Source organism: Carassius auratus, chromosome 38 (genome assembly GCF_003368295.1).
Source record: "Carassius auratus strain Wakin chromosome 38, ASM336829v1, whole genome shotgun sequence".
NCBI lineage: Eukaryota > Metazoa > Chordata > Actinopteri > Cypriniformes > Cyprinidae > Carassius > Carassius auratus.
In genome coordinates, this window is record NC_039280.1 from 15759474 (window position 1) to 15783515 (window position 24042).

At 34.7% G+C, this 24042-nt stretch overlaps 1 protein-coding gene across 1 annotated transcript in view; it reads right to left on the reverse strand.

The window, feature by feature from the left end:
• Positions 1 to 2997: 2997 nt before the first annotated feature.
• Positions 2998 to 24042, reverse strand: part of LOC113057223 (endothelial PAS domain-containing protein 1-like) — a 35811-nt gene continuing 14766 nt past the window's right edge. Inside the window, exons 3-16 of the mRNA XM_026224452.1 lie at positions 19656 to 19807; positions 18574 to 18658; positions 16644 to 16756; positions 16356 to 16558; positions 13229 to 13335; positions 9790 to 9937; positions 9273 to 9481; positions 8432 to 8610; positions 8218 to 8331; positions 7103 to 7566; positions 6896 to 6992; positions 6075 to 6180; positions 5756 to 5887; positions 2998 to 5666 (exon numbers count right to left, since the gene is read on the reverse strand). Of these exons, the coding sequence (XP_026080237.1) occupies positions 5515 to 5666; positions 5756 to 5887; positions 6075 to 6180; positions 6896 to 6992; positions 7103 to 7566; positions 8218 to 8331; positions 8432 to 8610; positions 9273 to 9481; positions 9790 to 9937; positions 13229 to 13335; positions 16356 to 16558; positions 16644 to 16756; positions 18574 to 18658; positions 19656 to 19807 (2261 nt within the window). The 3' untranslated portion in view covers positions 2998 to 5514. The remainder of the gene's footprint in view (positions 5667 to 5755; positions 5888 to 6074; positions 6181 to 6895; positions 6993 to 7102; positions 7567 to 8217; positions 8332 to 8431; positions 8611 to 9272; positions 9482 to 9789; positions 9938 to 13228; positions 13336 to 16355; positions 16559 to 16643; positions 16757 to 18573; positions 18659 to 19655; positions 19808 to 24042) is intronic.

Sequence of the window (24042 nt, forward strand, 5' to 3'; positions counted from 1 at the left end):
TAATCGAAATAAAGGAATAAAATGTTGAAAAAATTAATGAAAAACAAAAATGAGAAATATGTGACTAAAATGACAAATAAATTATAAATAATAAAAACAATTAATAAATTAATAAAAATAAATTAATAAAACAAACTAAAATGCGAATGAAAATATATAAATAAAAGAATTCTAAATATGAATAAATACTATAACACTATATAAATATTATTAAAATAAAAGTCTTTTAAAAAGGTTGCTAGAGTTTCCGGGGACTGCAAACAGTTTACAAACTATATTACTGTTTGTTGCTTATTATTAATAATAAATGTGTCTATTGAACATTGGTATCTTACACACTCAAAAATTCAACTATGAACTTAACTTAAAAATACATAATATGAAATCAAGCCTGCATTTATTTGATCAAAAATACAGAAAAAATGTTATATTGTGATATATTATTACAATTTAAAATAATTGTTTTTAAATTGATTATACTTTAAATTATCATTTATATTATCATTTATTTCTGCGATGCAAAGCTGAATTTTTAGGATCATTATCACATGATCCTTTAGAAATCATTCTAATATGATGATTCATTATCAAAGTTGGAAACAGTTCTGCTGCTTAATATTTTTTCAGAACATGTGATACTTTTTTAGGATACTTTGATGAATGAAAAGTAAAAAAAAAAGAAACTATGTTTTTAAAATATAAATATTTTGTAATAACAATATACACTACTGGTCAGTAATTTTGGGTCAGTAATTTTTTTTCTTTCTTATTTTAAAATAAAATCAATACTTTTATTCAGCAAGGATGTGTTAAATTGATAAAAAGTGATAGTAAAGAAAATATATTATTAGAATTTTTTTTTTTTTTTTTAATAAATGCAGTTCTTTTTAACCTTTTATTCATCAAATATATAAGACAGCAGAACTATTTCCAACACTCCAATAAATCAGAATATTAGAATGATTTCTAAATGATCATGTGATAGACTGGATGTTACACGTGACACTGAAGGCTGGAGTAATGATGCTGAAAATTCAGCTTTGCATCACAGGAATATTTTTTTTTTTAAAAGTATATTCAAATAGAAAACTATTATTAAGTTGTAATAATATTTAACAATATTACAGTTTTTCTGTATTTTTGATCAAATAAATGCAGGCTTGATGAGCAGAAGAAGCTTCTTTCAAAAACATTAAAAATAGAAATGTTTCCAAACTTTTGGTCTGTACTGTATATAAAGCGGTTTAACTATTGATCATTAGTAGCTTACATTCTAAAAATGTTAAAAAAGAAAATCTGGGTTTAAAATAAAAAATGTAATCAATAAAATACAGTAGGCCCTGTACCTTATGAGTAAAACGTAATTGGATCAGTTTTATGCCTTCTGCCTAAGAACATGGTAAAATCACAGTAAAACATATAATAATATTGCTATGCAAAAACAGACCAAAATGTGGGTAATACCAGTTTTTTGTCTGGCAGGGGACACCAAAATCGGTCCTGGAGGGCCAGTGTCCTGCAGATTTGAGCTCCAACCCTCATTAAACACAGCTGAAGCAGCTAATCAAGGTCTTACTAGGCAAAATTGAAACTGAGTTTGGTGACCCCTGTACTGTGGAGTACCATAGTATTACCAGCTGATACCATTACTGTACCATGGTACCGGCACTGTACTTGTATGTAAGGTTGAAGAGACAAACAAGTGATGAATGAAAACCAAGAAACCATCAGCAGAAGATTGATAAGCTTTAATATGATATCAGTGCAGAGATACAACTTTTATTGGGTAAAATTTCCCATACAGTAATGTCAACAATAATCATAATAATGTCACTATACTTTTAACATATTAAAATAAGTACGTACTTGCTTTATTTTTTGTTTTATAAAAAACTGCCAATTTTATGCATTTATCTAATGTTGTCTTTAAAGTTGAAGAAAACCACAAAATGGTGCACAAAAGGGCAGCGTTATCTGAAATTCAGTGGGTTCAGGGGCTTGGTCTGGTCAGTGACCTTCATAGCAGTAGATATTAGACAGACATACATGAACCAGCGCTTTCTGCACATTCAGATGCACAACTCTCACGGAAACATCTTCATATGGCTGCACTGCTTTGACAACGATATGGGTTCACCATTTCCTCCTTTGGCATTAACATCGGGACATTCAAGGAATAAGTGGAGAACTGCATTGCTTTATAGTTTAGTGTTGAATGCTACATGAGTCAATGGGCAGTGACCTAGATTTGCTGGTGTTAAGGCACCTGTAAGAGTTTAAATATGGGATTATTGCCATTTACTAAAACCGAAAGCTATAGAAAGCATTGAAATGTCTGTGAGATCTAGTTTGAAATCTGTGCCTCTCTCTCACATCTGGTTTGTTCAAGGAGTTAAAACACTTAGAAAAGACATGTTAAGACGGTTGCGCTAAAATTTGCTGTAGATAATATTAAAGTCACACAAGATAAAAATAAAAAGAAATTATATTGTGTGTGTGTTTATTTGCCACATTTGTTATAATTTTATACAGAATTACAATAACAAATTCAAAATATATTTTATTTTGTAAATGTGACAAATAAAAATAAGCTTTTTTACCTTTATCATATATTATATGTGTATATATGCTTGTTGTTTCATTGGTCACATTTTACCCCAAAATAAAAATTATATATATATATATATATATATATATATATATATATATATATATATATATATATATATATATATATATATATATATATATATATATCTATAGATATATAGATATATATATATATATATATATATATATATATATATATATTATTTGGAGGTAAAACGTGACCAATAAAAATAAATAATTGTCTCAATTTTTTACTTACTCTCATTGTTGTAATACAATGTTTTTTTTAACTGTATTTATTTAAATTCATATAACAAAATAATAAAATATTAAATAACAAAACTAAAAATTACGTATAAAACCACCATTTTTAGGTATTTTTTGTCTTTTTTGTTTTGAGTTTTGGGGGTAACTGTAACAAAAGTAACACTATAAGATTTTAATAGTGCTGAAAATATGCATAATTGTCTTATTATCCTAGGATATAATTTGATTCAATTTCCTCTGAAGTGAAATATGGCCTGGACATGTTTTGTGGCATTTACTCTTATGCTGAATTAGCTTTGCTTAGTTGTACACAGCCTCTCTCTGTCCGACAGCATCTCACACAGCGGCTCCAGCATTAGACAACACATCTCCAGTCTGCTCACAAAACACACCATCACTTCACAAACTGGACTGTGTGCCAGACCTCATCTTTGTACCTTTTAATCTTTTTTTTCACCAGGGGTTAAGATTTACATTAAAATTCAACCGATCTAAAGTGCGAATATGTGTTTAAGCAGAAGAATCGTCATCCACAGTTTTCGCTACATTACTACATATTGCCACAGTTTTAACTAATAGCCTTAAGAAATTATTTAGATCCTTTAGGATTCAACTTTAAAGACAACCTCAAAGGCAATTCAAATAAAAAGAGAGTTAATGTTATTATCCAAGTAATCATATGGGTCAGAATGCATGAAGCACCATCTTTAAACAACGCTAAAAATCACTAAGATTAAACTCTTTTTAAAGATCCAATATGCTACATAACATATCTAAAACAATTTTGTTGTATTAAAAAAAAAAAAAAAAAAACTGCAATTTTTTAACCAACTCTACTGGCCTGCCAATAATTGTAATATGCATTTGTGCATATTTCCAGAAAAGAAAAAAAAATGCCACCAAGAAAGAGCTCAGGACACCAGCACTGCAGACTCGATAAGGACTCTGATTCACATCTACTGAGTAGACAAGACAAAGTACCAGGACAGATAAATGCTTAACTTTATCATCAAAGTAGAAATCTATAGTAGAAATCTTCGAGCATCTTTCTTTAAATATGTATGCTTACAGCTAAATTGACAAAAATATATATGTTTTTAAAGTGGTCTCCACAAAAAGGCAATAAACAGAGATCAGAGACAGAAACACAGTATTGCCACTAATCAAACAAAGAAAGGCACATGAATAACATGAACACTGAAAGTGGTCAGTGAGGACAAGGCATAAAGACCCCATGAAATTGTTTTTTTATATCCTTTCACATATTTATTTTAGATTTTTTAAAAGGCTAATCATGATTTACAACAATGACTGCAGAGAAAATGACATTTTCATTTCATAATTTGACTGAACAAATATTAAAACATTAAATGCATTATCATTTTAAAGTATGTGTGACAAGACAAATATTCATTTTGTTAGCTTTTAGGAGTACACTAGCACATTGGTTGCCAGCACAGGTGTAATTAAACAAAGCATCATTAAACTTTAATCAAAAGCAAAACTAATTGATGTGTTAAATTATAATAATGCAATGTCATTTTATTGCTTTTTTCAATAATATTTTATTCATTCGTTATAAATTGAATTGCTTTTTTATTTAGTAGAATTCAAGGTAACACGTTACTTAAAGCCTTTATGCATAATGCATCACAAAGGGTTATAAAATGTATAATGCATTGTTAATGTGCATTGTAATACATTACATCTTGTTGAAAATAATTACAACCGAAAGTGTTATAATGTCTTAACTGTGCTTACAATTATTCATTTGATTTCACAAGGTGCATTACAAGGTATAATTAATGCATTAAAGATACTTTTATAATGCATTATACATAAAGGGCTTTCAGTAAAGTGTAACCGAATTGAATTGAATTGATTTTTCTCACATTTGTTTTGCCATGTCTGCATATCATATTCATTTTAAAAGGGTTTGTTTTGGTCATTGTATTAGTCCAGGTTCTTTTTGTTTTTTTTTGGTAAAATCTGGCAACCCTTCATGCAGAGCGAACGTGTTTGTGCGAGTGGAAAGACAGCAGCACATGTATGAAGAGCAGCTATTGTTAATGCTGATTGAATTATTTAATAAAACGTCTTTGGGAGCCACTGCATTAGTGTAGAAATGAGCTCAAAACTAGCCTTTTGATTTCATGGGGTCTTTGATGATGTGTCAGAGGTAGGAAAGTTAGAACAAATGAAAGAAATTAGAACATTTTAAAACAAGTAGCTTACAGTAGAGTCTTTTTTTTTTGTCTTTTTCTTTTTTTGTCCTGACATTGATAGAGAGAGAGAGAAAAAAAGCGGAGAGTATGTTGAAAACAGCTTCGCCGAAATGATCTGACAAGCAGAGACACAACGCAACATCATTTCAACTCCTCCAAAAATACTTGAATTCATTCCGAAACCACCTTGTAACTAAACAAAAAATAGTACATGTGTATAATTTATGAAGATGTAGACAATAAAAATAGAGTCAAAGCTACATTTGTCATGTTTGCGCTCAGGTAGATAGGACTGTGAGAGGGTGTTTGTGGGATGTGCTGAAGCTGGGATGCTTATTGTCGGGATGGTGAGTGTGAGATGAGCGCTAGGGTCGGGGGGAAAGTGGGACTGCATTTCTGTGTAGAAACCGGTCTAAGTGGCCTGGTCTAATGCTCTTAGGAGGTCACTACCCTGCAGCAAATGAAGATTTCCTTGCAACGGGACGTTGACCTCGCAGTCGTAACGCGTCAGTTCAGGCAGAGAGTAGGTCCCGAAGGAGGACCCGATAAGACGACTGGCGATTCCTGCAAACACAAGCGGCTCTGAGAATCAGCATCCACAGAGCATGACGTATGTAAAAGCAGATGTGTGTCTGTGTCGGTTCAGAGCTCACCATTCATCTTGGAGGAAGGCTGCATGTTGAACTCTCTGTAGTTACAACATTCTTCTCTAAAGCGCTTTGTCACTTGTCCAGCTGAATTCCCTGAATACTGGGTCTTCCTGTGCTCGTGGTCCATGCCTTTGTCTAGACATAAATTCATCTGATTAGCAATTGATATTGGTTTTGTCTGCAATACAGATGCTAGGCATTGATTGTTGGTGGGTGCCAAAGTGTTCTTTTGGCATGATTGGCTCTGATTGGTGTAGATTTCCCTGCAAAACCATGGGCCAAACTTTTCTTCCCATCGGGAAATAATAATAATAAAGCATACCTGACAAAGCGCTGGTGCTGAGTGATTTTCTGTCCATCATGACACAGCTCTCGTTATGAGGTCTCTTCCACACTGTGTGTTGGGATTTTGTGGGAGGCGGCTCGTTCTAAAACATACAGAGAGCATGTGGTCACTTATAATTTAAACATAAATATCACCCAAAATAAAAAGGTAAAACTATAAATTCGAAATGTTTGCTAAACATATGCGGTACTAAATAAAGTACTAATAAAAATTAATACTACTAAAATAGTATTTAACAAAAAATAAGCAGTATTCAAAGTTTTGACTGGAAGTGTGCCTTTGAAAAAATAAGCAAACCATGTCGTTTTATTTATTTAATAGATCATTATTTTCCGGACAGTAAGCAGAAAATATTTTTGATTTCTCTAGCTCTTTCTTTCTTTTTATTTTTTTGCTTATTGGATTTTAATTTAAAAAAATATTATTGTAATACAATTACCTTCACATTAGGTACTTCACCATTAGGTTGGTAAAATGCTAAAAAAAATATCCAAATGAACCAACCAAGTTTCCTTTGTTATATATAATCAATAATTATATATTAATGTTAAGATTAATAATTTATACCGATCAAGTCTCTTATGCTCACCAAAGCTGCATTTATTGATCACAAATACAATAAATGCAACAACAATGCTGCAAAATATCATTACAATTTAAAATAATGTCATCTTGTTTAATATATTTTAAACGTAACTTATTCCTGTGATGCAAAACTGAATTTTCAGCATCATTACTCCAGTGTCACACGATCATTCAGAAATCAAAATTAAAAATAATGTTGAATATGAACAAACCATTGTCATCTGTGTGAACGAGCGCTTGAAACTGTTAGCGAGAGCAAGTCGAGCTGGACTTATATCTCTGTAGTCCTGCACAAAGTTCTCCATGGGCCTGTGAAACAAAGACAGGAGTCATCCAATGCAAATCTAAAGACTGCAGCATATCGAATGATATTTTATAAGACCGAACCAAGAGAAACACCCGGTAATACGCAGAATCACCTTTGCATGTAAGACGGCATTCGATTTGCTGGCACAGTTTGGCAAGAGCGCTTTGCAGCTAAAGGATCCATCATCCCAGCCTTGCTGTGTAACGGAGGGTCAGGCGGCCACTGCAGATTCTGACGGCCTCCCATAGAGGACAGCGGGGTGCTGGCGGGATCATGGTAGGGAGGCATCTGCATGGGACCCCTGCTGTAGGGTACAGATGGCCAGGACTCCACAGAGCCTCCGCTGATGCTCTGCTTGTCTCCTCCTGAACTCATGTTGGGCTGGAAGTGGGCTGCTGATGAGGAACTCAAGGGCTGCAAGAGGCTTGTGATGTTGCTGAAGCTCTTCGGGTTGGTTCCCAGGGCCCCGATCTCAGATGACGGCTCCTCCGGGCAGATGGGATTGAGCTGGAAGTCCTCACCATCCATGGGGATGTAGGGGGCCAGAGTCTCCAAGTCCAGATCACTCAGGTCGGTCTGGAAGGTCACAGAGAGAGGTCAAAGGTCAGCAAGTCTGGATTCTGCATGCAACACCTGATCTGGTCTTTTTCAGTTGACATTAAAAGGATCATGAGGAAACAAAATATCTCTGGATAAGATAAAAGACCTTCAAAAAAGGGAGTTTTTTTAAACAAAAAGGAAAACAAAACAAAACACAAAACAAAACAAAAATCAAACAAAAAAAAACTTTTTGAAACAAAAAACTAAACAAAAAAACTCTTATTTGATTAAATATGTATGTGTTTAAACGTGTTTATATATATTTGACTGCATTTACATTTCTCATGATCTTATCATAACTTTGCTTGAAATTTTGGCAGGCAAATAATAATAATAATTTTTTTAATTCAATAAAATTATTTCATTTAATGGATGAGACTGGATTAAGAAAAGGCCGCCAACAAGTGCTCTGTGTGGGAACACTTATATAATTATATTATATATGTATATTCAGACAATTAAAATAATTATAATAATAATATTTGTCTTGTCATATTTAAGAATTCTTAGAGATTTTAACCAGTTGTAATTTCAGTGAGATGTGTATATATAAATATAAAGAGGTACTACGTACTTCATATGAAATATAAAAGCGTTCTTGATGTTACAGTTTGAATATTTGCAAACCTCTTGGTTGCAGGGAGTCTTTGTCTCTTGTGTGTCCAAGGAAAACAGTTTCTCGGTCAGCTCCACCTTCAGGTCACTGTCCACTGAGGTGTAGTAATCTCCAGGACTGCTGGGCTGTTCAATATATAACACACTCTATGACCACATACTGTACAGTAATCAATGTTTATGCAAACAAAATGTAGCAATGAGCAGATGTAGTATTTGTATTTACTGTAGAGCAGCTGCTGAGGCTGGGAGTTGAGCTGCTGGCCGGCGGAGCCTGAGGCACAGAGAAAGTGCTGCTCATCTTGGCCATGTCTCCAGCGAAGCTCGTCTTGTGGCCATCATGAACAGAGCGAGAGACAGCAGACACTTTGCTGTACATCGGGTGCTCCTCATACTGGGGGTTACCTGAAAGAAAGAGGAAAACCCATTTGAATGTGTTGATTTACAGCTAAAGAAACTGTAATATGCTTCATATTTCATACGAACAGCATTTGACATGGAAATCCTTTGTAACAATATAAATGTCTTTCCTGTCACTTTCGATGAATTTAATGTGGTTTTTATGTGGTTTAAGTGTTTATATTTTCATTTGACTTTGAGAAAAAGAAAAAAAATACATCTATAAAACAACGCTACAAAAGAAAACTGCAGTATGTTCCTTCACTTTTCAACTGTTGTGTACGTCTTATTTCCTTTCTTCCACCCTGCTCCATAGATATTTTTACTTAAGGCCCGTTCACACCAACCACGATAACTATAAAGATAACGATAAAGATATAGCTCTAAAATATCAATATTAAATAAAAGCGGAGTCCACACCACAACTATAACGATAAAGGCACAGAGAAACGATATCGTTGGAATCACTTTCAGAACTATTTTTTTTTTTTCGATGAACGATAAAAACATTGCCAACCAATCAGAATCAATCCTGCTGTAATGAGCTCGAGGATTTAAAGTAGCAGACGCGCGTCCGCTTAGAATACACAGACAATATCGTTCGGTGGTGTGAACGGGCCTTAATGGTACATATCGGTCCAAACTACAAAAAAGACGAGCGTTCTCACCAAAGTCAAGAGAGATGATGGTGTCACCAGGTGTAGGTGCCAGCTGGGTGAGATCCTCAGGCTCCTCTTTGAGTTTGGTGAAGAGCACTTCTCCTGGCTCACTGCCCAGGCCTCCTTTGCATGGACTGAAGAAACAGTTCAAGTGCCGAGGCTTGAACAGAGACTCGGTCTGGTCCACAGAGAAGATCATAGACTTCTCCTCAACATCACTAAGAAAAGAGAGACTGTTGAGTACGACTGATGGCTGTACACACAACACTGCTGAGAGAGAAAGTCATGAGCTGTGCGAACATCCATCAGTTTCCTCTTTGTGTCCCACAGAAAACATGACGGCATAAATGGTTTGGAACGACACGAGGGTGACTACATTTTTGGATGAACTATCCCATTAAGTTGTATTTTTTGTCTTTAATTGGATCACAAGCGTCGATGAGCAGTGAACAGAAAGTTCCAGACTGCAGATGCAGTACAAACATCACATCGCAAGCTCTGTCACCTTGCATTTTTTTCGCCTTACCTCAGCACGTAGTTCACGCACACAATGCACTGGGGCTGAGAGTTGCGACTGTTGTAGATGACGGTACCCTGGGTCTCCACCCACACATAGCCTCCATTCTTAGCCAACATCCTGTACTGACCGCTCACTGCCTGGCCCTTAGTGCACACTAGTGAGGGAAAAAAGAGAAAATAAGGTCTTGAGAACACATGCATTTCCTAAAACTGACTTTTGTACTGACATTTTGATTTAACGGCCGTTCCAAATGTTTTCTCAGCCATTATACATGTTGTTTTGAAGGTCTCTAAGAGGGTCTTGGGTAGCTATAACATAAACTGGGACAGACAGCCGGACCCATCAAGGGAAAGCTAACATAAGCAACAGGACAAACAGAGAGACGCAGACAATGAGGGATTGCTGATCTGAGTTTTGACAGTCTGTCTCCATGGCACGTTCGCCCTGGACTCGGTCCAGATCTGCCGTGGGAAAGCATTGGTTTGGGGTCAAGCGGTTCACTCTCAGCCTGTGCATGCGCTGCTCTGCAGGACGGCCACGTTGTGGTAGAAAGCCTCGCGACTTTATACGAGCGGTCGGAAAGGAAGTCGCAGGTTCTAGACGAGGCCAGTGTCCTTGTGTCGACAAGCTTGGTCTTTTCAAAGGCCCCGCTAACGATTTCAAACATTTGCATGTATTCCTTCCTACAGAGTCCATGTTTTCTCATATTTATGCACTTTTTTTTTTAATAGTGGGAAGATATTTTTATACATCCACTACTGTTCAAAAGTTGGATCTGCATGATGTTTCTAAAAGACCTCATCTAGGCAAAATAAAAACAGTAATCTTGTGAAATAATAAACTATCTTAAATAGTTTAATATATTTTAAAATGTGATTTATTTCTGTAATGCAAAGCAGAATTTTCCGCATCATTACCTCAGTCTTCAAGTCATGTGATCCTTCAGAAATCATGCTGATTCGCTGCTTATTATTTTTAATGTTGAAAATGTTGTTATGCTGATTAATATTTTTGTCGAAACCATGCAGAAAATTATTATTCAGGATTCTTTGAGAAATATTGTTAAAAAGAACAGCATTTATTTGAAATATAAATCTTAATAAAATGTCCTGTAGCTCAACTGGTAGAGGTTGTGGGTTTGATTCCCGGGAACACATGATATGTAAAAATTGATAGCCTGAATGCACTTTAAGTCGCTTTGGATAAAAGCGTCTGCTAAATGCATAAATTTAAATTTATGTATATTTACTGTTTATTGTCACATTTGATCAATTCAGTGCATGCTTACAGAATAAAAGGATTTAAAAAATCCACAATGTTGAATGGTACTGTACATCCTGAACCGCCTTGAGCTAAATATTGACACTATTGTCTTCCAGAGCTGCTGTACAGCAGAATACAAACTGTCTCCGCAGTCGAGTTTCTATAACTGATTCTGCTATTGTTCCTGTTTACGTCTGTGAAGCTGCTTTGACACAGTCTCTATTGTATAAAGCGCTATAGAAGTAAAAGTGACTTGACATGCTTGTTATTTTAATTTATGAAGCAATAGATATGCTACTAATAGAGCAGGTTCATATTGCCAACTAAACTCTAAGCATTCACCATTAGTGAAGTTTGCTTTGCACAACACAATGCACAAATGTTTGATGATCTTGGCACACAGAAAGAGTTTGGGAAGGTGTTTAGCATTAAAACTTTTGTGCTTAGTATTATTAGTTTATTGTTTTTCTTGCTTCTTTGCTTTCATATATGACAAAAAAGGGGAGGGGGGGTTGCAGTGTAGATGTAACCAGGTGCACATTTTGTAATAAAATGAATGCAGAATAAAGTGTATCTCATCAGTTAGTGGGAGCAGAAAATCACTTAAACAAAGAGTGCATGTTCACTCTGAGAAATATACAATCTATAAGACTGTGTCTTTAAATATGGAAATGTTTTTTTTATTTTTGTAATTTTTTATGGTCGTTTGATAAATGATGGAAGCTCTTAGAAAAGTTCAAGTGATTCGAAAAGAAAGAGACAAATAAGTGGTGAATGCAGTCACGAGGCAGCTCCACTCTCAACAAGCCTAATCCAGATCAACACTTCTTTCTCCTCTACACACTTTGAAAAGAGTCTAATTACATGTTAGCGTCACGGTGGACAGAAGCCACTCCACATCCAGCATCTGATTAGGGAGCAATCTGGGACACCTGGCCCGGCTGAGGAGCACCGTAGCTGCGTTCTTATCTCCTCTGTCACCCCTAATGGGGTTCAAGATGTCCTAATGGCTGCTCCGCTCATCCTTAATAGAACCAATCCAATAAGGCTCTTTTGAATCGTATTCATAACTCAAACATGCATGCGAAATGCAATTTGTCTCAAATGCAATTTGACTCAGGGGGGCAGGCGACCTCAGTATATATATTTATATATATATTGTTGTTTGCTGTGTGTGGGCAAGTCTGTGTTTGTGGACGTCAACAGATATTAGGTTTCACCTCTGCTTAACAAGAAAGAGACAGATAAATGAAAGCTAAAAAGCAATTAGGTACAAGCAGTGTGTTGATGGTAAAAAAAAAAAGTGAGAGGAGAGCAATCATGACTGATGTATATATACTTTGTGTTAAAGTTTGTTATGTTATGTTAAATTCATTGTAATATTGGGATATAATAATAATAATATATAATATAATTTATTATTATTATTATTCATATTAATTAACTAAAAATACTGCTTGCAGTGTGTTTTAAATATAATCAGTGGATAACGAAGGAAAAACAGCAAACAAGTGCTAATATATATTACAAGGTAAAATATAACGATTTTATTTCTTTAATAGTTTTTGTCAATGCAAAATTCCTATTCTATTTATGTTGAGTTAAATAATTCTAAACTGTGGAAACAAATACTTTTCTCTAATTTTTTAGAAACATATTTAATATGCAAAAAACTAAATCCAAATCCAACCAAAAAACAAAACAAAAAAATCATATTATTATTATAATTACATAATTATTATATTTTTATTTGAATATATTTTCAAATGAATGTTATTCCTGTGATCAAAGCTAGACAAAGCCAATTTCGGATTGGCTAAGAAAGTTTTTATTTTATGTTTTACAATCTATCTGGACACTTATTTCAGTAATATCTGTCATGTAGTAGGAACAGTTAATGCATGTTATTCTGATTAAACTGCTTTTCAACAAGATGTTCAATTAGACAATGAATGGGCTTCAGATTATTATGAGAGCACTGGGTAAAGAGGTCACTATCTTTATGCATTCAAGGTGATGTTGGGAGTGTGTGTTGTGTGTAGCAGTCATATGATTATACATGTGGATGTGATTTTCTTTTCTTAAATATGGTCAATTATTTCCCAATAACACATGCTTGAAGCGTGAAAGAAAGAAAGGTTTCCGGTTTTCTTACACAAGAGGGCAAATGAAAGACACGTACGGTTCTGGTGGCTTTTGGTGACGCTGTCGGAGTCCAGAGCATGATAGAACTCATATGCCGATCGGCCCAGAAGATCTTCAGGACTGTAACCCATCAACTCAGTGACTCTGGAAGAGGTGAGAAGCAAATAACATTAAAACACACACACACGCACACACACACACAAACATACACACACACGCACATTTGTACAAATCTCTCAGCTATGTTCTTTAATCTGCACAAGCTTAGTATTTTTTAAGCCAATTTAATAATGATCCATTTCATGTGATTTGTTTGGCTGATATCAAGAGTTTCAGAGACCTCGTGTTTTCGGAGGGAGAATAATTAGAACTTATGAGCCATAACATAAAATTATATATTTAAAATCTGGCACTTTTTAAATTTACAATATTTAGTAATACAATCAATTTAGCTGAAAAAAATGTAGACCAAACCATATTGATGCTATCCTCCCCTACAGCCGCTTTACTGAAATTGAATTCATTTCATATAATGAATACATTTTATTATTGTACAGAATAATTGTAGTTAATTGTGACGACTTTAAATATTAAATTAAACATGCTGAAGTGAACGTGAGCTCTATACTAACAGCTATCATAACTATCCTATAAATATCCAATTAAATCGATATAAAATAATACAATTTATTATTTTTAATAAAATCTTTTTGTAGCTTTGACAGAAACATTGTTAAATTGTTAGTCATTGCTAATAATAATAACAACAACAACAACAACTATGAAAATGTTTTCTCGTTATGTAAAAATAACATATTTCTACATTACATTTGTAGTTTCTGTGATAATGTGTCATTTGTGTCATGTTATGTGTTTTTGTGTAATGAATGTTACATCAGTATTAGTTAGTTCTGAAAGTGTGTGTTTAGTGCATTGAGTTGATCCTTGTACTGAAGTTACATAACAGCAGACAGCTGCAGATCACTGACTCTGTATGCAGGAGTGTGTGTGTGTGTGTGTGTGTGTGTGTGCAGGACTCTGTTCATTAAAGAGCCTTCTATTCACCAGTCACTGAACTAACCACCTCTGACACACACACACACACACACACACACACACACACACACACACACACACACACACACACAGTTTAGGGGCTGGGGTGGATCTGAGCCAATGGCTGAGCAAAGTCTGCACTGATCAAAAGGCAGTTTTTTTATTTTATTTTTTTGAGAAAAAAAAGAAAAACCATTGAGAAAATGAGAAAAACTGAACAAACACAATTCTGAAATACACAGAGGTTGTTTAATGAAGGCCTTGGATCTTAGATCTTTCCATAGACGCTCTGCTCCAAAAATGAAATAATCATGATTCAGACCAATCTTCTCTGAATCTGTGTGAGCTGACATCACAATAATGACCATAATTACCATTAGATGGGAGCTGGAATACATTAAATGACTCTACTTTTCTCTTATTCTTCAAGGTGACATAAGTCTCTTGAAGAAAGCAGGGCACGCTTTCAACATCTACTGAGGACAGCATTTTAGCAATCATTATGTCCATTAAACACTTCTCATCTGGACTTTAATGTAATGTTTTTCCCTTTATTCCAGTTTCTCATGCTAGCTTAGCCATGCCATTAGCCATGTATGCAGGTTAATGATGTGGCACTATATTTCTGATATCAATTATCAGTTAAATTTAACATTAAAAACAGTGTTACTTAAAAAAAAAGTGTTTGGAGTGGTTCTCACAATTTTTTAACTATCATTTATTTCATATTCATTTTATATTAAATATATTTGACATTTAATGTGTATATTATTCGGATCCTAATATAGTAAGTATTTTATTCTGAATCTCTGGTGCTGTAACTTGATTAGCAGGGAAGCAGGTTTAGCGCTGTGGTCTGGCCTGGAGATCACTGGGTGGAGACATTAATCACAGAAAACATGACGGAGAACACTTTGAACCGTGTGTGTACTGTGTGGAGAACAGCGAGCTCTTTGTCAGAGGAGACAAGAGGAAATGTTACGGTGTAAATGATGGTTTAATGATGCCACTGGGAGTCACACATTTCCACTGCGCCACTGTTTGTTTGGGCATGGAGTGTCAACCACATTTTATTTGCCCAATTAAGTGTCATTTCAAGTGGTGCCCATTCACATATTCACCCTTCTGCTGCTGCTGCTGACCTTTATATTTTGGCTCATTTGCTTTAAAGACATTTTCTTCCTACTACTAGTGTTGTTATTGTTAACTAAGCCTTTTAGCTTTTAAATTGAAATAAAGCTGAAATAAAATAAAATATACATTATAAAATGTAATGTAAATGTTTTCTTGGCAACTAACTGAAATAAAATAAGTTAAGGTCAAAGTAAAATGACTAAAAAAAAAAAAAAAAAAAAATAAATATATATATATATATATATATATATATAACTATTAAATAATAACAATACAATAATACAAATTGCAAAAGCACATGAAAAATATACTAAACTTTAAATGAAAATTAATATAAAGGTTAATTCAAATTATTAATAACTGCTATCTATCTATCTAGCTATCTATCTATCTATCTATCTATCTATCTATCTATCTATCTATCTATCTATCTATCTATCTATCTATCTATCTATATATCTATCTATCTATAGAGGGTTTGTTTATTAATATATTATTTATTTATTTAGTTAAATGTTGAAAATGTTATGCTATGAAATTATATGGAATAACATAAAAAATGCTTTATTTTTATTTGCCATTTTTATTTGATGTAAATAAAACAATACATTAATATTTTGCTTACTTTTAATCATTTTAATTTATTTAATGTTTATTTATAAAAAATAAAACGTCAAAACAGGGATTTTAAATGATTGAGCATACAGAGTTTCAAATATATTATCTCATATAAACTGAAAATAAAATAAACAAGCTTAACTTGACTTGACTTGACTTGACTTGACTTAACTTGACTTAACTTGACTTAACTTAACTTGACTTAACTTAACTTGACTTAACTTGACTTGTGTCAATGAATGTAATTCCTATCCCTCTATTGATGGCGTTTAGTAGCAGAACTGTCAACAGGTTCGATGTTAATGAGTGTCATCATTGTTCTCCTGCTGAAGCCCCAGGGGTTTGTGTGTTTGTACCTGTCATCACAGTAAGTAAACTTCATGTCCATGCTGTGGCGACTCAGGAAGGTCTTGCTGTCGAGGGGTGTGTCGATGTTTGATGGATGGGCGATGGGCTCACACATCATGACCACACAGGCGAGCGGGGGCTCTTTGAATCCACACAGCACTCGTGCGGGACAGCCGTTACACACCTTCAGGTGCCCTGTGCAGTGCAGCACCTGAAAGAACAACCCACACCGTTATTAGCCACACGACCGACGTCTCACTCCAGGTCAGCACTTATGGTAAAGACAGCCTATTCACCTTCCAGTTGGCTGACTTGAGGTTGACTGTGCGCCCGCGATTTGTGACTGTGCATTTCATTCTCATGAAGAAATCCCTCTCTGTGCTCAGCTCCTTGCCCTTCTTTCCCATGCCTGCAGATTCACACACACACACACACACACAAACGTAAAGAGTGTCTCAGTTTAGACATGGGCCAAAAATCCCAGGAAAACATTCCTAGCATTCTCCTTCCGTGCAAACGGAAGCCTAAACTCAACACAAATATTTTTCTTGGGTTATCAAATTCCAAAAGATCTTGCAGCACTTTCAGCTTTCAATATGATCGCTTTTATAAAAATAAACGTGTGAGCTAAAACCAAGCAGAATTACAAGCTGAAGTAAAACATGAGTGTTTGAACAGTTAATGCATGCCTTGTTCTCAGCGAGCAGTTTGCCATTAGGCTTTCCCTCATGTTCTGCACAGAAGTGACAAGCGTTCAAAGAACAGTTTGTGTTCCACGGAAGAAAGGAAGTCATTCAGGACTGAAACGACATGAGGTTGGGTAAAGGAGGATCAATTTTCATTTTTGGGTAAGCCTTAACTTTAAATTCAATATTTTATAAAAAAAAGTTTTTATGACAGAGTCGGAGCATTTTTTATTCCATTGTAATGGTTTAATTTGAATTTAAGTCATCAAAAAGTAAAAAACATATCATTTAACAACAATTTAATACAACTAATTAATAGGGCCTTATTAAAATACTTTTATTTATTTAAAATAATTGTAAATCATTTAAAGATTTCAGTTCCTATTGTAATTTTTTGAGGGAGATTCCATTTTAATGGTTTCATTCAATTTAAATAATCAAAAAGCATGTCTAAAAAATTGAAATCATTAAACATATAAAATTTAACAAATTATTAATGAAAAATTACATTTATAGGGCCCTCAAAAATACATTAGATTTTTTCCTAAATTATGCTTTTTATTTTTTCTCGTCTGTTTCAATGGATATTATTAAAGTTTAATAAAAAAAAAAAAAAAAAAAAAAAAAAGATATATATATATATATATATATATATATATATATATATATATATATATATATATATATAGGAAATGTTTTCTTCATCGTAATTTTTTCCAGATTTATGATTTAATACATATTTCTCATCAAAAACGATGGTTATCAAATAAACATTACTATTTTAATAATGTTTTAAAATGCAATCAAATGAATATGTAACAATTCCGAATATAGACCATTATGTGAGTCTTATTTCGGACACATGACACAGGTGCCCACCTGACCCTCTCTGCAGCTCGTTTTATTACAGTGAAGGAGGAAACCACCTGAAATAACACAATGAAACTTGACCTTAAGAGGTCAGAGGTTAAAAGAGGCAGATTTGAAAGTGTGGAGGTCAAATAAAGGAGATGCAGAATGAAAGCAGAAGGGGTTATGGGTACATGTTTTTGAAGGCATGACAGTTATTTCTTCAAATAACCAATCCTCCTCTTATGAAGCCATGTGTTTTCTTTACATTAGGCCTCACATACTTGTTTGGTATTTCTGAAAGTCTGTTTGTAGAAGCGATATGAACATTTCTTGAGAGGCTCTATCTCCTCTTTCTCGAAGGCTAAATCCACTACAGTCCAATTCATCTTCACTTTACACCATGCTGAACTGAGTTATGAATGTTAAATGCTTGTGCATGCTTTTTCAAGGCAATTCAGAGTTTCAATTGGAACTTGTGGTTCACGTCGTACATGCACTCAATTGTTAGCGTGATCATGTTTTCAGCTGTGTAACACATTTTAAAATGCAGGCTTTCCCTCGAAAACATCAGAGCAATATATCAGATTCCTCTGTTTTTCTCTAGGCTGTTCTCTGGCATTCTCACAGGCTTTGTCTACATATAGCAGGATTTGAAGCTGGTGAAGCTGAATACACACAAGTGACGTACCGGCTTTGAGGCTGAGGTTCTCGCGGATCTCCTCGTGGTCGCAGGGGTGAGTGAAATCAAAGATGCTGTGCCCTGTGAGTTCCACCTACAGAGAAACACATGCAGCTGCTGTCACTGCATTACATGTGCATTACATTTGTTTTTGTTTAAAGAAATGAATACTTTTATTTAGCAAGAATGCATTAAATTGATCAGAAGTGACAGTAAAGACTTTCATAATGTTACAAAAGAGTTCTATTTCAAATAAATGCTGCTTATTTAATCATCATAGTTTCTTCAAAGTACTTAATATAATAACAATAATATATCTTGAGCAGAAAAACAGCATATTAGAATGATTTCTCAAGGATCATGTGACACTGAAAATGTTAAATATATTAAAATAGAAAACAGTTATATTAGATTGCAAAAATATGGTTTTTATTTTTACTTACTTTTTTTTGCATCTTTGGTGAGCATAAGAGACTTACTTCAAGTATATATATATTTTTTACCAACCCCAAATGTTTGAATAATTGTGCAAATAAGATGAATTATATTTTGCATAAAGAAAACAAATCCTGATTTAAAGAAACAATTTACATTATTTTCTCCAAAATTCCCAATATTTATTTTTTTATATAATATTCCATTACTGATGATATTTAGCATTTCATAAATGCACTTTTGTATTATTTTTTTGTAGTAAAATGTGACCTGGACAAGTTCTTGTGATTCACAAAGGCTATGGATCTTTAATCTTTATCATAACAGCAATTTATCAGATAACAAATAGATAACAGGCCACAGTTTTACAAAACCGCAGCCATGTGTAAGGAAGCAATTGGCAGGCATGAGATAAGTCCAAGAGCTTCTGCAAGGGTACAAAAAAAGTGACACATCCTTCCTCCCATACAGTGCTTGAAGGAAACGGGCTTGTGCTATGGTTAATAATGGCATCTTGTCTGCCTATGATTAAGTGAACCTAGAGAAAACATGTGCTAAATAGACAAACAGCTAATAATAACAGGACTAAAGGTGAGTATCTGTCTGGATAGTGATTCTTTCACTGCGTACATTACTGGGCCCGTGTTCGTACTCACCTGTGTGAGACCAATGAATTTGTTGATGTTCTCTGACAAGAAGACCATGTCTCCGTCTGATGTTACCACGCTAATGAAGCCGCCCAGTGATTTCAGATACCAACTGTCCATCAGTCTGTCTCCGTCTGTCGTCTCTGTGGCAGTAGCACAAGCTGCAATGGGACACAAACACCAGAGTTTGAGAATGCATGTGTGCATGTGAGTGTGCACACACTCGCTAGTCTTGTTCTGGCTCTTAAGTCCCTGGCGGATGTCCAAAATAAACAACAGCAACTTCATCCTGCTACTCTGAACCCTCCCAACAACACTGACCTCCCTTCTGTCACACACTACATACCCACATATAGTGACACACAGACACCCACAATGCCCTGCTGTTTGACGGCACTAAATCTGTGCACTCTTTCAATTTAAAGAAACAAATGCCAGCTGTTATGTGGAAAAAACACATCTGTGAGAAACATATGGGAAGGGGCCAATATTTTTGGTCAGGCTTCTATGAAGATCACATGCTCTTATGGAAAAATACATAAACTTATGCAAGGCAATGTAAAGATACAGTTTAATGCATGCATGTTCAACTTCTGATGCATAAAGCATTGAATAATAAAGTGGGGTCTGAAAGATTGAAACCACATTACGTTCAAGTAGTAAAATAATTATTGCAGAATAAACCAAATAGTTGATTAAGTCAAGTGAGCATTTGGAAAAACCAAAATCCCCACTCGGTTGGTGATGCCACACTGAAATATGGAGGGGGTGCCAGACTTCGGTCGAGTCCTGCAGTAGATCTGGCAGAGCTTCAGGAGGGAGGTGGACTGGACAAGGACATGGAGAACAGAGCGGCTCCACGCTGGGGGGTCGGAAGCCTGTGATTGCTCCAGTGTGCTTCCTCCAGATAAGAAACTTTCTCAAGGCCCATTGAGAGCCCAGGGCTGGATTTGGGCCGAGCCTAGAGACCACGGTCCCAGGAGAATTAAGAGTTACGTCTTTGAAGGGTTCTTGCCCTGTGGCTTTTATTCTGAGATGAAACAAAACTGCACCCAAATTTTGGTTTTCAGAAATTGATAATGTGGAAGAGAAGTCTACTAATCTGAATAAAACTGCTGCTGATAGACATGCATCTACAAGCACATGTGATCACCTGAGCTAGAAATATTGTTATAAAACAGATCGTTCCGGTCCTTGATTCTGATTGGTTCAAAGCTGTTCTAAATTACACAAGAAACATCCACCTTTGTTTACTTCTATGCGTTGCTCGGCAACCACTTTGTTGGAACCCACAGCTGTTTCTGAGGAACTACATTGTTTGGTGGAAGAATACTGTTTTTATTAATATCATTACATTTTATTTGCTCTGTTTTAGTCTTTGAAACCTTACTACATATATGGAATAACCGTTTTATAAAAGCAATAAGCCGCTTTCTATTGTGCATAACCAACGCCCCTTAGCTGTTATAAATTCACTGTAAACCATAGATTCACGGGCTTATTGCTTTAATAATGACTACTGATATCTCAAGGTCATGCAGAACATCTGGCAACACTTTTGCCCATCAAGATTACAGGATGTTCTGCTTTACATAATATGTGCTAAAAGTAATGGGTGTTATTAATAATGTAAAGCACAATGAAACAAAAACAAACAAACTAAAAAACACAACACAACAGAAAAACAAAACAAAAGCTAAAAGCACAATCCAAAACAAAACACATTAAAAACAAACAAAAACCCACAAAACATAAACACACAAAACAAAACACACATTAAAGACTAAAAAACAAAACACAACATCCAAAACAAAACACATCACACACATAACACAAAATAGCAGAAAACAAAACACTTGATCCAAAAAAACAAAACAACCCAAAACAAAAAAACACTAAACAAAAAAAACTAACGAAACCAAAACCAAACGCAACAACAAAACCAAACCAAATCAAAACAAAAAGCTTACAGAAACTTGTTTTGACATACATCTACAGACCTCAGATCTCTGAACTTTGAACTGAATGAACTGGAGGAAACTGTATCTTGGAGCGTCTTACTGGTAAACATGCCTATAGTTTTCAAGCTTAAAATGACATACAGTCCACAATGACACGAAACCATCATGTTTTGTTTTGGCCTATTTGTATGAGTCTGTAAAGTATCATAATTGCAGCATCAGCGTTGAGTCATTGATTTCAACAAGATTACATCGATTATTTCATAACATTTTTTCCGAGCCGCCCATGAACTAAAAAAAGCGAATCAGTTGCAAGCATCAGTGGATAGTGACTGGGGATCTTATGTAAAAGGTGTTTCTCATGCACCCTCAGCATAGGTAGGGTGATGGCGGGAGGAGGAGGAGGAGGGATGGATGTGTGGCGCCAGGGTTGGCCTGTGTTTTGGCTGGCTTGAGATGGAGAGCGCCAGTCTTAGAGAAAGCACCAATCATGCTTCCAACACACAGCTCACAGACCTGCTGATAACACTATCTGATGTGCCATCTCGTACTGACAGGGCTGCTTTTCAATGTCTCTTTCCCCTCCCTCCCTCTTTACATTTCTGCATGTAGCATGAACATTCGAACTGTCAAGTCACTTCAAGTCCAACGGTGCAATGTGTTTCAACTGCTCCGGACTGAGGTCTATTCTGTGTTCTAACTGCGTTACTAATTGTGTTCCCTGTCCTCTTTAGTGTCTGTGCAAACACAAAATGGAATGTTGAATGCAGAGCCTCCTTTGTCCAGCTTCCGGAGATTCTAATTTTATAATAAAGACACACAAACAACACGAACGCGCTCACATACTCTCGCTGTACCTGCTCCAGTCTGAGAAACTTTCACAAGAACTGGAGTGGAGCACTCGCTCATCAAATACTCACCCTCATGTCGCCCAAAACCAATACGATTTCCACAAAAAATAATATTTTGCATAATGTTTTCATGAGATTTGAATGCTATAGAGGAGGGAAATATTTTCAGCAATAAATTCTAAATTAAATTATTATTATTTTTAAGTTATTTTTATTAACTAAATAAATGCAACTAAATAAATAAATATTTGTATTAAATAAATCATTGAATTAATATATAAATAACTACAAATCATTACTTGAAAAATGTTAAATAAAATAAAATATTTAGGAAACAAAAAAACCTCTTCACATATAATTTAACCTGAAGTGCTAAATAAAATGACTAAAATAACAGTAAAAAATTTGTATATATATATATATAATAATTCAAAATATTAAGAAAAACTATAGTATATCAATGATACTTAAATACCAATGGCACACAATTTTTATGCACTACTTTATGATACTTTTATGTTGCTTTTCTGTGCTTTTACAGCTTGAATCACAATCCAGAGCATTGTCAACATTATGCTTAACTTCTCCCTTGGCATTCCATAATTTGCAAACCATAATTTTCCAGAAGAAAACATAAGGGAAAGAAATAATAACACTTGAATCACTTTTAAGTGAACCATCCCTTTAACACTCACACACATTCATATCTCTAGAAGCTTGCCGTATCCATTATTAAACATACTCTGTAGGTTTTGATTAAATTGCTGTATTTGTCCCATGCTGTCTTTGAATTGTTATATTAGCACCTACAGCTAAACATAATTAAGCCGGACATGGTTACAGCAGGTCCAATATTCACTAACGCAATTATGTCCTAACATAAAGCGCCTCCTCATTTGTATAATACAACAGTAACTTTAATGTAGCCTGACATCACGAGTAAAACATTTCCTCATAACAGTGCAGTGCTAATGACAGTGAGCCCAGATAAGAGATCAAACAAGAGCTTCAGAATTTGATTATCAGCTGAGTGTGTATTTGCAACACGGCTCTTTCTTTGACATGACGTGGTTTGTGATGTTGTACTAACACAGGAGTCACCATGCGATAACCTTTATCAAATTACACATATAACTCTATAAAAACAGCAGAATGAGCAGCACCAGTCAATGCAGTAATAGGATTTTGCTCTATGTTTTGTGATCCACCAGATTCGATTATGAAAATTTTACTTTACTGATATGAAATAACAAAGCAATATATGTATCCTACATTATAACAGGTGTATGTTAACAATTCAATGATTTCTTAATACTATTCATTTTGAATCTAAATGCTTGAAATCACCAGTATAGATAAATATTTATGCATGTAAAGTTGTATGCATGCAATTTTGGAATAATAATAATTGTTGTAATCATCATCATCATTATTATTTAGTGGTTAAGTTGTAACACATAGTAAATTTAAAGCATTTTCAGAATATTTGCAGTACTAGTACTAAATTATGGTTGAAACAGATACATTTTATTTTTCATGTTTTGGCTGCTGACTGATAAATAGAAGATACTAAAAATGTACAAA